The sequence below is a fragment of the Equus przewalskii genome, chromosome 16 (genome assembly GCF_037783145.1).
Source record: "Equus przewalskii isolate Varuska chromosome 16, EquPr2, whole genome shotgun sequence".
NCBI classification, from domain to species: Eukaryota; Metazoa; Chordata; class Mammalia; order Perissodactyla; family Equidae; genus Equus; species Equus przewalskii.
The window spans coordinates 63425503-63441232 of record NC_091846.1 but is presented as its reverse complement, the minus strand read 5'-3'; the positions used below and the strand labels follow the sequence as shown (position 1 = coordinate 63441232).

The 15730-nt window shown below is 42.9% G+C and overlaps 1 protein-coding gene across 2 annotated transcripts in view; it reads right to left on the bottom strand.

The window, feature by feature from the left end:
• GPC6 (glypican 6) overlaps positions 1 to 12795 on the bottom strand; it is a 1030865-nt gene extending 1018070 nt beyond the window's left edge. For both annotated transcript variants that reach the window (XM_070579058.1, XM_070579059.1), the window contains exon 1: positions 11085 to 12795. In XM_070579058.1, the coding sequence (XP_070435159.1) occupies positions 11085 to 11244 (160 nt within the window). In that variant the 5' untranslated portion in view covers positions 11245 to 12795. The remainder of the gene's footprint in view (positions 1 to 11084) is intronic.
• Between the last annotated feature and the right edge of the window lie 2935 nt (positions 12796 to 15730).

Here is a 15730-nt window from a genome sequence, read left to right as displayed (position 1 = left end):
GATAAAAGACAATATTTTCTTATTTTTTCAGGAAAAAGTTAAGGTCTGTTGTACTAAAATATCTACAATATCTAAAACCATGGTGGCTTTTTTCAAGTTCGTTTTAAAAGTGCTCTTGACTTTGAGCTATTCTGACCCATTAATAAAATAGTAAGTGAAAGTTATTTATCTTTTTTTAGAGGGCCTCAAAGAGCTTTTCTTGCAAAGAAAATAGTTGCCTCAATTTCATTGCAACCTTAAGAGAAAATACCTCTGGACCCCTGAAATTCAGCTGAGGATCACTGGCCCCTACTAATTTCAGCTGTTCTGGGGGTGCAAAGAAAGGAAGCCAATTTCTCAAGAAATCCAAGAAATGTAGTACAGAGCAAACACACTAGCTGATGAAGCCTGCAGAACACAGGTGCACATGCCCAGAACGTATCATGCTACATCTTTAATTAAATGTGTAAAAAATGAAGAGTGACCAGCTCTAAATGTAGTCTCCTCGAATAAGAGTCTAGAGGTCAGGAAAAAATGGCTAGATTAGCACTTGGGAGGCTAATGTAGGAAAAATAGCTCAAAGAGCGGGTGGGAGATACAATTAGTCTTGACCAGAAATCATCCAAAAAGGACAAAAACCTGAGTCCTATGCAGCACCTACAGAAAGCCTGCCATATTAGCAAAGAATAATAGGGATCCTACAGTGAAAGAAACTTACAATGTTTCCCAGTTGACCTTTAAAGCAGTGTTGAAGTTCCCTCCCACTCATGAAGACATGCCCTTGGCAGCTGGGTTAGGCCCCTTCTGTTCCAGGCCTAGGTAGTTATGGATTGAATTGATCCAATCACTCCTTCCCTTACTCCCTCTACTGGCCAATGTAAACATTTGAAAGAAGGTGCAGGAGATGTTGGGGTGGGGTGGTGCAATTTGCAGCAGCAACACTTTCTGGGTGGAGATTCTTATCCGAGATCGAGGTGAAAAATAACACAAAATCATTGCCCAAATTTGAATGTCTATCCTGACAAAAACTCGTATTTGAAACCACATTGAATGCACCCAAAGTGTGGACCCCAGGGATTCAAAGGATGGTGCCTGGACCAACCACATCAGCATCACCTGGGAACTTGTTAGAACGCAAATTATAGCCCCTATAGCCAGAACTACTGAATCAGAAGCTCCAGCACTGGGGCCCAGCCACCGGTGTTTAACAAGCCCTCCAGTGATTCTGATGCATGACAAAGTTTACGAAGCACTGCTCTAGATCACTGGTTCTCTTCCCTGGATGTACATCAGAATTACTTGGGGAAATTTAAAAAGAAAGAAAGGGAAGGAGGGAGGAAGGAAGGAAGGAGAACGCCCTGTCCCAGACCAATTAAGTCATAATATCTGAAGATGGAGCTCAAGTATAGGTATTTTTTTTTTAACATCCCACGTGATTCCAGGACAGCCCTGGCTCTTTCCAACTGGAAAGGGCCAATTGTTAAATTTTCAGGAATTTTCTGAGTTGGTTGTTAAATCGTTAGTAGCTTGAAATCGGTCAAAGTGGAAACGTTTATACCACAGAAATAGGCAAATGCTACAAATTAGGTCTCCCCCTACCCAACCCCGCTGAGAGCCAAGTGTTAAACATTTATCAGGTCACCACTGGCCAGGGTTGAGAACCCCTGAACTAAAGCAAGAATTCCAAGTAGCTTATTAATTCAGACAGTCTGTGTAGTTCCTCTCAATTTCTCCATTACCCCTCAATTCCTTGGGATTCTTACGAAGATTATGAAGATTAACTGAGCAATTCAGTGGCCTTATACTTGAAGAAGGTGGACATCAGTCCCTGTCTGAGGGTGTAACTATCACTGGTCTAGGTCAGTGGCCATGGTCTCTTTCCTTTCTCTTCCAGGCATGGGCACAGGAAGCAATTCTGAAATGAGAAGGGTGGGTAAATATGCTGGGGGACTTTTGCAGGCAGTCTGCTTCATGGATGAAGAGACATCGATGGGAAGAAATAGTCCCTTTTCGTGCCTCTGGGCATTATAATGAGGCTTTGACTCTTGGTACTCCGGCAGCCATCTTGTGACCACAAGGGAGCTGACCTGGTAGACTAAGGATCACAGAGCAGAAAGATGGTGAGAACTTGGGACCCTGATGGTACTGTTAAAGTTCCTACTTTCTCAATCCTAGAACTCCCTACCCTACACTGGGACTTCTTGTTATGTGAAATAATGGCTTTCCCTGATTGTGCAAGCCAGTTGAGAGAGGATTTTCTGTGACCTGCTGCCAAAAGTATCTTAAGAGGCACAAATTATTTCAGACAAGAGTTTCAACAGCTTGTCTTCTTTCAATTCTTTTACTGGAACTTCTAAGTAGCAGAGTAAAGTTTTTAAGTTCTTTTCTTTTTAATTTTGCCTCTTCTTTCTCTGATGACCTCATTCACCCCTTCTTCTCTCCTCTCACCCTCATCTGGGACCTCAGCAAGTCATGCTTTAGTATCCGAAACAGCCCCCTTGCTGTCCTTCCCTCCTCCTGGGCCTTTAACAACCTCCTCTCTATTCCATCCTATTTATAGCGTTTGTCAATCTAAAACAATACTTTCATCGTGTCACTTCACTGCCAACAACCCAAGATCATTACCTACTTCCTGCCATATAAAGCCTAGGATTTTTCAGGGCCCATTAGAAAATCCAAACCTACCCTACTGTTCAATATTATTTCTCACAAGTTCTTAATAGATCCTTTTCTGTACTAGCCTCCATATGCACTATTTTGCTCACAGATTTAATCCCACCCTGAATGCCTTCTTCTTTGATGGGTCTTTGTCAAACACTACCCATCCTTCAAGATTCTTGTGATGGTTAATCTTATGTGTCAACTTGACTGGCCAAGGGATGCCCAGATAGCTGGTAAAACATTATTTCTGGGTGTGTCTGTGAGAGTGCTTCTGGAAGAGATTAGCATTTGACTCAGTAGACTGAGTGACCAACATGGGCAGGCATCATCCAACCCTTTGGTGGCCTGAATGGAACAAAAAGGCAGAGGAATGGCGAATTCTCTCTCTCTTCTTAAGCTGGAATGTCCATCTTTTCATGCCCTCAGACATTGGAGCTCCCGGTTCTTGGGCCTTTGGAGTCAGACTGAACTACACAACCTGGTTTCCTGGGTCTCCAGCGTGAAGACAGCAGATTATGGGACTTCGCAGCCTCCATAACTGCATAAGCCAATTCCTATAATAAATCTCCTCTGATATATCTATATCTATCTATATAGCTACCTATCTATGTATATATATCCTGTTGGTTCTGTTTCTCTGGAGAACCCTGACTAATAGAGTCCCAATTAAATTTTACCTCATCCTTTCCTCAAGGTCAAAGAAATCCCTACATTCTCCAATTCCTATCATTACAATCAGTAATGTAATTTGGTACTTAAGCCATAGGCACACCACTGTTTAAATCTTGGGCAACGAAATAACAATTTAATTAATTCTTCATCTTGGTGAAATTTTAAGATTTTTTTCTTACACTGCCAAAGAACCGTGACTTAAGTTTCAAAATGGGCACAGCTGATTACATACATTTTGATAATTCTATGCTTTCTGTGAGTTAACAACTCACCCCACCCTATTTGGGAAATCCCCTTCTCTCAGCCACACTGATAACTCTTAACAGTCCTCTGCTGGCTTTACGATATTGAGTTTTTTGTCTCTACTAAAAAGCACACATAAACTATGTTAGAGCATTTATATGGCCTTGTAAACTCAACGTTGCTGGGACACTTGCTTCTCTCTCTCAAACTCTCTCTTTCACATAAACACACACACCAGTCCCTATTCACTGTCAATCACGTAGTAGATGCTCAATAAATAACTTTTGATTCATTAATGGTCTTTTGGTGGTATCAATTTTGCCTCCTAAATATTTCTTGAATCCTTCTACTTCATTCCATTTCCAAAGTCACCACTCTAGTTCAAGCTAACATCCCCTCCTCCTCCTGTGTCTGCTTTTGCTCTCCTCCCATCTGTTCCCCACAGAGCAACCAAAGTCACATTGCAAAACCATGTCCAATCCTGATTAAAACACTTCTTCAACAGCTTCTTACTGCTCTAGGCTAAAGGCCAAAGTCACTGTAGTGAGTTGGAGCGACTTCAGGGCTGACTGAGGAAAGAGACACACGATGAGGTGGCAATAGGACAGAACTAAGCTTCATGTGGGTGGCGCTTTGACAGGTTGCATGTGAAGGGAAGTCCCTCCCGGCAGGAGACCTTCCAGAGATAATGGAGGGGTCACTACAAAGAAGAGGAAGAGGTTAAGGAAACTCCCGGGGCAGAGGGCAGAGGGGGATTAGGTATCCAGGCAATATTGCTCAGCCAGAGGGTGTGCAGGGCAGTGGCAGCTCGGAGTCTTTTACAGGCCCCAGGTTTGTCTTATAAATGGCTAGCAGATGCTGGGTGCAGTCTGCAGGGCACACAAAACAGGAAGGCTCTAAATGTTAAAAATGTGCTTCTTTGGGCTATGCTCACAACAACAGTATGTGTAAAAACTCGAGTTTAGCACCCACAGACTTTAGAGTGAAAAGTTCATGCCTGTAGTGAAAAAGTAAACACGGGGCCACTACACATGAGCCATCTCTGTATCATTTATATAAGTCATTGGCCTGTTCCTCAGGGTCTTCTTCCCCAGTCTCTCTCACACCTCCTTCCCCACTCAGTGGCTGGTTCTCACCGGGTTCTGGAACTCCTTTCATGCTGAAGGGTCTTCTCACCATATAGTTAACGTGTGCACCCTCCACTCTCCTGTTTCCTTAATGACTTTGGACTCATGCTTCAGAAACCATTGCTCTTCATCAGGCAAGCATTTCCAAGACCCTCTAATTAGGTGAGGGGGGGCCCCTAGTGCTGTGCACTTATCTCAGCCAAAATTAATTCATTGTGAATGGTGCCCTTAACTTCTGCTTCTTTGCTGGCATTAAAATCCACTAGGACCTTATACCCAGCACCTGGTACAGTGACTTACATGTGATAGGTAAACAAGAAATATTTAATGGATGGAATGAAAAAAAAGCAAAAGGAGAACAGGTTACAAAAATAATCAATGACCTGGATAATGTGTAAACATGGAATTAAATTTCTACTTTTCCTTGTTACTAACTGGTGCATTTGTTTAAAAAATATTTTTCACCCAGGGTCATTAAAACCTCTTAAATATTTCCATCCAGGATTATTAGAATTTTTAAACCTTTACTTAGGACTTACCTCTGTGAAACCATTTATGTACAAATATGCCATCCTAGGGAGTCAACTACACTTTCAAACAGTATCATGTGAATCGTTGAAAACTGAATAACACTGGAGAAATATATGAAACTATTTAAAGGGGAATCATGTGCCAGCTAAAGAATTTAACAGAGCAGAATTTGGTCTATAAAGGGATACAAGCACCAAGTTTAAAAGAATATTAAGTATTCTGTTTATACTGGCAAGACAACTTTAAGTCACCTTGCTGGCCTTGCTAAGAAGTCTTTTGAGAGATGTGAATTAAGAGGGAAAAAAACAGTCTTATAACGTTACTTTTATGGGCTTGAACATAAATTAAGATTAAGCTATTAAAATTACTTTATCGACAATTCCTTTACGATAATTTTTATCCTAAACTCATACGTCTATAACAAATCTAGTGACTAAAGGGTACGTCACTTTGGTTTTAAAGGACTCAATAATTTTGCGTTTTGTAAGTGTTCATAAAACTTGCCCATAATTGAAAAAGAACACTAGTCACCTTCTTACATAAATTATGATGCAATATTTATACTATAATATGTTAAAGAACATAATGCTGTACATTTTAAATCACTTTTTGATAGTGGCCTGCATTTCTACTCGCAAGCTATTAAGATGTGGTGCAGTTAAATGACGTGAGTTTTATCTAAAAAAGTATATCAGTCAACTCAAATAAACTCTTGTTCTCAATGATGACATATTATCCTCTAATTAAATCAGCTAAGATAACTCTGTTTGCAAGGATCGTTGTAAAACTAATTCCCAAATCAAGAGTTTAACAAGTGGCACTCCTAATAGCCCAGATTTTAGATTGCTTTCATACCTGGAATTAACATGATTCTTTCAGAAATCCAGTGACTTGACAAATCTTAAAAAAAAAAACATTTGAAGTTCAGCTAACTCATTTATACCTCACACTGTTCTTCACAAGGATTTTAAAGACATCAGCTAACTAAACAGAAGGCAAAGAAATCAGAAATCTGTGAAGCAGGAAGATAAATGGAAATCAAATAATTTATTCCCAAACAGGATATTTAATATGACTGCAAAAGAGTGAGAGTTACCAAACACTATTGTTCCATTTATGTTAATGTGATATCTACATGCAAACTGAAAAAAGATCTGGGGTAATGGCAGATGTATTAAATAAGTCAGTTTGCTGGGGGAGCAGAAAGAGGAAGGACAGTCTCCCTGGGAAGCCCACCAAGGAAAGGAAAAGCCTGTTGGACAAAAGCCAGGTAAAATAAAACATTATATATTTTGAAATTTGGAACCAATAAAGCAGGGCTAAAACAGTCACTAGTACATCAACAGAGTATAAGAGAATGTTCTTCCTTTTAATTTTAGATTTTGAGAGAGATTTTTAGATTTCAGAGATAAACTGGTATCAAAGAGATGGAAAACAGTTTAATACTTTATTAACATCCAGATGCTGTAACCCAACTCTCAAACTATTTGAGACAGAAAAAGGGGCAAGGTTGGGGCTGGCCCGGTGGCAGAGCAGTTAAGTGTACATGTTCCACTCTGGCAGCCCGGGGTTCGCCAGTATGGATCCTGGGTGCGGACACGGCACCGCTTGGCAAGCCATGCTGTGGTAGGCATCCCACATATAAAGTGGAGGAAGATGGGCACGGATGTGAGCTCAGGGTCAGTATTCCTCACTGAAAAGAGGAGGATTGGCAGCAGTTAGCTCAGGGCCAATCTTCCTCCAAAAAAAGAAAAAAATTGGGGGGAGGGCTCAAGGTGAATACTGAGAGCAGAGTTGGTTAGACTTTTCTTCCCTAATGTGTGGGGATAAACTTCTCTCCTCTCTCTATACCCAAGGTAACTTCCTATAGTAAGCTTTGTTGGACTAACCCAATATTCCAGTAGGCCTGGTATATTGAAGAAAACCAACACATGTTCTTTAGTTTCCATCTTTTATATAACCATATCTATACAAGAAAATGATCAAGTAAACGCATAAATACAGGAACAAGTTAGTGGTGGCAGCATGGCCAATTCCTGAGAACATAAAATTCAAATTCAAAGTGATCTGGAAAAATTGTAGATGTTACAAATAAATAGAAAAATATTCAGCATGAACTATGAGGGAATACATATGGTGATTGATAATATCAGGCTATATACATATTAGATGAAGAAAGAATTGATTTTGCATGCATTTATTTAACAAATGCAGAATGGCACTGGGCAGGGTTAAGTCTATGGATTGGCGTGCCCAGAGCCAGGGTACATGGGATTGAATTGTAGCCTCATCACTTTCTAGATGAGTCATCCTTGGGCAAGTTAATTATTTAAGTCTCTCTGTTGCTCAGTCTTTTCATCTATAAAACAGAAATAATGATAGTATCTACTAAGTTATTAGAAGGAGTCAATAAGGCAATGTTTAATGTTTTAAAAGTAGGTAATATTTTCAAATAGGTGTTGGGCACATAGTTATTTCTATATAAGAAATTGTTAAATAAAGTTGTATCAGATAAGTAATGAAAAAGTGAATGTGTAAGCCAATAAACCACCATTAGTCAGCTATAAAGTATCATAATGAATGACTCGAGGAAGGCTCAAAGCATAAAACAGTGGCACTGTAAGCCTAAAACAACACCCCCTGAGTTGCCCAGACTTTTAAGCAGATGCTCTTTTCAGTTGTGGAGTTCCTATAGAAGTTTAGAGCCACCAAGATGAGTTGGGTTGGAAAATGAGATAATATTACCGATGCTCAAAAAAAGACGGGAATGTTTCACACCGACCTTTGATCAGAATAACAGTCCTAACAAAGAACTTGATCCACTGCTCAATATTTTCCCAGAAGATGGAACAAGAGAAAATAAGCAAGTTCACTCTAAAGGCTTTTGGCTAGATATCTGGAAACATTTCGATACTACAAGAATTACCAGGTATTAGAATGAATTGCTGAGAGGGGCTCAGGAGTCTACTCCTTTGGAGGTCTTTCAAACAAAGACAGATAGTCTATCTGATCTGCCTGGGACGGTTTAAAACCAGGAATGAGAGAAGATTGATGGTGCAAACAGCTTCCTGAAGCCCTCCTCCCTCCCAAGCACTCTCTGAGAGTATAACTTTATATATACCCATCACAGTCCCTCATCAGTTGGGTTTGAAGAACTCCCTTCCATCCTAGAATAGAAAAGGGCAACACTATTTCACGATTGTGAGTTCTGAGTATAACTTTAATAATGTCATGATGAAACATAATGTCCTTATTACTTCTCAGTTATTTTACCAGGCAAGCTACCTGCAAATATCTTCCAATTAGAAAGTCTCATGAACCTGAAATCTGAACAGCAGGTCCTTTAAATTCATGTTCCCTGGTGGACTAATGGCATATTCTGTTTCTCAACCAAACCATTAAAAGTCCAAATAAGGCAAAGGACGAGAAAGAGCTTAAAGAAAGGATAACCACCATACACTAGATAATTACATGTAAATAGTATCAGGAACTAGGGAGGGGAGGAAGAGTATGTGCATTTAATAACGGGAGGCATTTCCTAAGTGATTATTCAAACAGCAATTGACTAAAACTTACTTTGAAAAAATGTATATCCTTAATATACAATTATCTTTCGATTCATTTACTTTCCTATCAAATGTGCCTCTGACCTCACAGTGACCTGTACCTTGATTATTTCCACCAGCATCAAAAGACATCAGTGTTAACCGGCAAAGTCAACATGCCCTTAGTCCTAGAAAGTAAGTTTCACAAAAGTGCACACATTTCAGAAATCCATAGCTAATTAGCAAGCACCATAATTGTCAAGGGGTGGAGAGAAAAGGCAAAAAAAAAAAAAAAAAGAAGAAGAAGAAGAAGAACCTCTGTAGTGAAAAATCTTCTCAAGGATTTATTTTAACCACTGGGAATGTTGTCAGGAAAGGAAATGGTGACTACAGCAAGTATTTACAGTGAAAACCTTCACTTTGATATTAAGGAGATTTGCATCATGCTAAGGGTGAACCGCAGTCTCCTGAAAGTCCCATTATCCACTAAAGAATACTGAAGCAATTTAAAAATACTTACCTATTTTCTTCTTTGAGATATCTTATCCGAAATCATGTTATGTTTAAAACATATAGTTTGAAAAAGCACAGACCGGAGGAGTAGAAGTTCCTAGAAGAAGTGATCCATACTACAAACCTTTTAAAACTTGAATTCCCTGAGATTTGGGGAGGGGGGGGGGAAGCAAAGCTGATCCTTATCAATTAATTAAAAAGAGTGAAACAACAGTAGACAAAGGGGAAAGAGAGTTAAGAAACGTAAGCAGCTGTGGAGGTAGTCGCTCTCCATTGATTAACAAATTAAAGAGTTCTGGAAAAGGGAGAAGTGACAATGATAGAAAAGTAGTCTTATAATTCACCACAGGTTCCGCCTTCGACTCACCAGAGCCTGGCTACGTCTGGCTTAGAATTGAAAAAGGCTCCCTGTATATAATGCTCTGCGCTGTTAACGTGATGTATGGGCTACTTTTTTTTTTACGATGCCTAAATTTATATAAACGTGTTAATTTCAGTGTAAGTTAAAAACCCTCACTTGTAGAGTTTGTAGATCAACCACAATAAAATAGCAATCCCACTGTGTATCGAAACTGTGATGTTTTAAGATATCTGCAAAATGCTTTTCTTCCATCGACCAGTGCTTTGGCAAAACGGCAGGGAGGCTGGTGGAAATTCAGCGTTTTGACTTGACCATCTGAGGTCACTGAGGACTTCAGCTGCCGGGTTTGAGCAGCCCGCGTCCTAGGAGCATCTCTTGGCCTCTCTCAGTTCTGTCCTCTCGCAGCCAAAGGATTATCTCTCCCCAACACGTTTCATTCACAGAGCCCCAGAGAAGCTCGGATTCGGTTGGAGCTAAGAGCCGGAAAACACGCACCCAGGCTGCTGCGCAAGTAGTTGGAGACCAAGTGCTACCCACACACTGGCGCCGAGAACGGGGGTGGGGGCTCTCCAGCTCTCGGTGGAGGAATGCTAGTGGCCGGGCACGCGGGGGACACAGGGTCTGCGGACTCCGAGACGCATTAAGTTGGTTCAGCTTCCGAGAGCGGCGGGCGAGGCCACGCTCAGGACGGGGCGCCGCGCCGGGTGGCTGGAGTGTCCTCCGAACCACGAGTGACCCACCGCAATCAGGGAAGCACTGAGGAACCGTAACGGGAAAGCCCGCCCCAAATCTGAAACAGGCAGCCGGTGAACTCCCCAAACCGGCCCGGAACTACCGACGTCGGGAGGCCGGGTCCCGGGTAGGGGTCCCCCCCCCCAGCCTCGCCCGCCCCCAGCCCGGGCGCCGAGCGCTCTGCCTCCCCGAAGGACAGGGAGAGTGGAGCGAGGGGCGAGGGGAGCCCTCGGCGTCTCTCCGCCGCCCCCGCCGGCGCGAGGGCGGGAGTGGAGAAGGCGCCACTCAGACTGTGGCGCTTGGGCAAACTGCGGCCGCAGTTCTTCCAACTTTGCCCGAGCGAAGGGGCGCGGGCTGGGCGCCCCGCTCGGCGATCCGCCCTCGCGCCGCGGCCGCCCCCGAGAGTGCCGGGCTCCCCGGCCCGCCCGGCCGGAGCCAACAAGGAAGGGGGCGCAAGGGCGCGAGAACGGAGGGAGGGAGGGCAGGAGGGCGCTCCCGCGTGTGCACACAATGAGGCAGCTGAGACGCACACCTTCCCCCGCGGGGGACGCCGCGGGAGCATCCGCCGCCCGGCGCGGAGGCGCGGCGGCCGGGAGAGCCCTGACGGAAAGTGAACACCAACAACTCAGCAACAGGGGGCAGGAGGAGGGCGCCGGGCGGCCCGGGCGCCGTGTGGCCACCCAGGGCTGCAGCCTGCCCGGGCCGCGCGCCCGCGCTTACCTGCGATCTCCTGGTAGGGGATGTCCGCCAGGCTGAATCCCTTGGCACCGTACGCCTGGCGGACCTCGCCGCAGCTCCGAGCCTTCACATCCGCCCGGGCCGGGAGGGACAGCAGCAGCCCGGAGAGGGGAAGAATCACAGCCCCGATCCAGCAAGGCATGGTGCAACATGCAAATCCAGCTCGGTAAACCCCAGGGCCCGTGCGCTCTTCACCTTGCCCCTCGAGCCGAAAGCCCGCCAGAGCCAGCGGCGCGCTCCTCGCCGCTGCCCAGCGTCACCCCCTTCCGCCAGCCGAGGGGATGAGCAGCGCAGCCCTCTGGACTGCGCTCAGCAAACTTTTATAAGCCAGATGGAGGATGGCAAGCCAACCAGGGCTGGCTGGGAAAGCAGCCGCCTTGCTCCTCTAGCCCCTCAGATCGAAAACGGTGCAATAAAACCGAGAGAGAGGAGAAAAAGAAATGTTTAAAAAGCCACCATGGGGGTTCAAAGCTGCGATGCGAGTTCCGAACCGCACAATCCTAGAGCGCTGTGAGCTCGGCTAGCCGGAGTGTGCAGCGAAGGTGGGAACGCGCGCCGGCTCTCCCGGGAGGGAGATGGACTGGCGAGCGCGAGTGAGTGTGCGCGCGTGTGTGTGTCGGTGTGAGCGCTGGGTTCTTGGGGATGGGTGTGCGTGGAGGTATGTGTTGGGGATATACGGGATCCAGGGGAAACCTCAGCTTCACACAGGCTGAGAGAGCCTGTGAGAGTCCTCCTGAAATAGGAAGAGAGAAATCCTGGAGACAGACACTGGAGGCAAGAGGGAAGGAGAAAGAAGGGGAGAGAGAGAAACGTGCTACACACCGCACAGCCGAAATTCAGAGGCAGAGTCGAAGGCAAAACCTGGACTGGATCTCTTGCTACTCGGTAGAAGGAAAAAAAAAGGAAACGTTCCTCTTTTCTCATTCCTTTCGCATCGTTCATACAGATCCGAAATGCTGCGTTTAATGACATAAGCAAGCAATCTAGAAAGAAAAAATGTTTTTAAGACATTAACTTATATGGATTAAACTATATTTTTTGTGGACGTGAAGGACAAACGCAATTCCAATTGTTGCTCTAAATATGAGCAACAATTCATGACCTACTGAAATACAAAGCCAGCGGAGAATAAACGTCTAGGGGAACCCCTGAATAGCAGAGCACAATCACCGCTCTAATTAATTTCCTATGGCTTTGTTTGTTTTTATTTTCTAAAGAGAGGTAATGTGTGCACGTATTAGAGACTAGTCGTTTTATTTTTTTTTTTTATTTTTGGTTCTGGACTCAACGTGTCCCCGTTTTTAATTTCAAATATTCGATGATCTTGGATCAGAACTCATTATGCTTAGGTTTCTTAGGAAAGCCGGGGAGAAGGACCAGAACACGGAAGCAATGGGCAAATGAGGGAGCAGGGATCAGTGGGGTGCATGAAGGAAGATATGGGAAGTTCTTCCTTTCCTCTCCCCAAATGCTCTCACATACTAGACTTAGCGCTTTCTTCCAAGTTAACAGAATTCTCAACTGGGGAATCAGTTCACTTTCTTCTTCCTATCTTACACTCGAGTTCTGTGAAATGGGATAAAAGCGAAAATTCAGAATAGGCTAATTTTTTATTGACTTTCTTATATTAAAGAAGTCTTCTAGGCAGAAGTGTCTAATGAAACCCAAACCTCCTGCAACTACTAAGGCAGTTAAATCCAAGACAAAAAAAAAAAAAAATGATAATGCTTACTCACTTACATGGCCATTTGTATCTGAGGTTAGTGTATTATTCAGAAATTACTAGGAGGGTAATGTCCAGTTTTATGGAGCTCACCTATAAGACTACACATAAAGATGTTTTTCTGATGATGGCTTTTAATGACCAGAATGACTCATGAAACTTGTCATTTTATTCGTTATCACCATCACAGTCATAATTATCATCACAACCCATTAGGAACATCTTCTTCCTCTCTTCAGTTAATTCCTCCGCTCTTGCTCCCCCAAAAAGACTCTCACGTTTAAGATCTAACTTCATTTAAGCTATGGAAATGCTTAAAAATGTTGTTGTCTTATTTATAGAATGACTTTTTCTTTTTTTCCTTTTTTTTTTTAAAGACCACCCTCGAGTCATGGCCTTTTTTTTCCTTTTTTTTGAAGATTGGCACCTGAGCCAACAACTGTTGCCAATCTTTTTTTTTTCTTCCCCCAAATCCCCCTGGTACGCAGTTGTATATCTTAGTTGCAGGTCCTTCTAGTTGTGGCATGTGGGACGCCACCTCAACGTGGCCTAATGAGCAGTGCTATGTCTGCACCCAGGATCCGAACTGGCGAAACCCTGGGCCACCAAAGCGGAGCGTGAGAACCCAACCACTCGGCCACAGGGCCGGTCCCTAGAGTGACTTTTTCTTCTTCACAACTTCACAGCAAAACATTTCTTTCAGAAAACAACAGTCATATTAGTACATATTTTTTTCTCTTAAAATTTCAGCACAGTTTTTGCCTTCATGATGTTGTGCTGACAGACCTTAAGTCATTGAACTTATTTTCCTCAAAATCTGACCTCAAGGTGAGAACAAAATATAGTTTAGCGTATTTGTGAATAAAGGGTAAAATTGGTAGAATTAGGAATTGCTGTAGCCAAGTCATTATTTCTATAATATTTGATATGACCTCCTTCAAACTTCTGTTTCTGTCATAGGCAGGTGGTAGGCATTCTATACTCCAGAGGAAGGGGTAAATACACACATAACTTATCCTATCATCCCACACCAGAAGTCATTGTAACTGTAACTTACCCTGGCCATAGCAGCACGTAGCAGATAACACCATAAAAAGGACGTATGAGATGGAGGAAGAATGAGTAAAAATATACTATGTGTGGTTTAAATTATTTGAAAATCAATCAATCAAGTATAAAATTCGATGCAACCATACAGCAGCACTAGGTTATTATGCATAGCTCCTGCATTTATAAAATGACCTTGGGATTTGTGGCAAGGCTAGTATATGGAAAGAATTATAACTTAATCAAGCATTAATAGATTAGTTTAATCCCATCAGGAAGGTGAAACCGTTGAGGCTAGGTTTGTGAACTCTAGTCAGACCAGGGAATTAGGTAACTTGCTTTACTGGTGCTTTCAACCCTGTTAGGTCGATTTGTTGGGTAATATAGCACTGTTTGAAGTGGCGTAAGAGACAAAGTCAAACATTCCAGCTGAGGGCAATAGCAGGAACCTAGATGAGGAATTGGAATGAGCATTGACTGTGATGGAAGTTCATAGAAGAGGCCTCACAGGAAGGAAGAGAGGTCATATGAAGGAGAAGTTGGCACATGGTTTAGATAGGTTAGTGAAGGACTTGAACCCCAGAAATAGGGTTAATATTGTATGTAATAGGAAAACAGTTAAAACATTGCAGAACATCATACCAGAGGAAGTCAGCAGATAGAAGCAAGAGGAAGACATGAAGAAGAAACAGATGGAACTCTGCCACAATGGTAAAGATTTCAGCTTATTATGGAGACCAGAATAGGAGGACTGTAAATGTAAAGAAGGGGAAGATAAATTTTGCAGAAAGGAGTAGCATGATTTGGGCCTTGGTTCAAGACACACACACACAAATTATAAAAAATGTATTTTAAAATTTGAGTCTCGTTGGGAAAATGTACTATATTTACTAAGACAATAAGACTCTTGTTTATACAGCACTTTCACATCCCAGCTGTTTTTCACAACCCCTTCTGGGCATAGGATGAATGGAACCTCAGAAATTTTGAGTCGTAGAGAGAAAATGACTCAGTCTTGAGGAGGAGCCATAGTTGATAGGTAAGCAGAGCAGCCCCTGTCAGTTGCCTACTCCATGGGCTACTCTAAGCCTGGTTGTGTCTGAGAAGCATTGTATCAATGCCAAGGAATGAATTACAGTTGATCTAAACCAGTCATGGTGATCCTTTTCTTTCTTCCATTAAATAATGTAGGGGTGGGCGCAAGACCCGTTTCTGGACAGTGAGATATAAGGAGAAGATTTGTGAGAAACATAGTTTTCCTGATTAAAGGCAAGAACTATAGGAACAGAAAGTTCTTTTTGCCTCAGCCTCCTGCCTTCTTAGTGCTAGTTGGCCATCTTGTGACTAGGAGACAAGACATGGCTAGCAGACAGAGAATGACAGAACAAAGGCTAGAAAGAACCTAGATTGTTAATTTCCTGTTTGAGTCAACGAACCAGCCCTGGGACTGCCAACCTCTGGACTTCTTGGTAAATAATCCTTAAATATCCTTGTAGTTTATGCCACTGTCAGTTGGTTATTCTACTATTTACAAATGAAAGCAATGTAAATATCCATAGCAAACTAAAGGAAGGACAAGAGAAGTGAAGGCAAGACACAGAGATTAGTTGCAAATGTAAGAAGAGTACAAAAATTAGGTAGAGTCATGAAATCCAAGTCAGGAGATTTGCAAACATGGAGCAAATCGCTGTGGACATCAAGGACAAGGAAGATGGAGAAAATGGTACTTGGATGATAAGAAAGAGGCTTATTGGAAACTTCAACAGAAATATTTTAGTAAAGTAATGGGGTGGATGCCAGACCACATGGAATTGTATACGAAGTGGGTGGAGAGAATATGGAAACATCAGGTGTAATA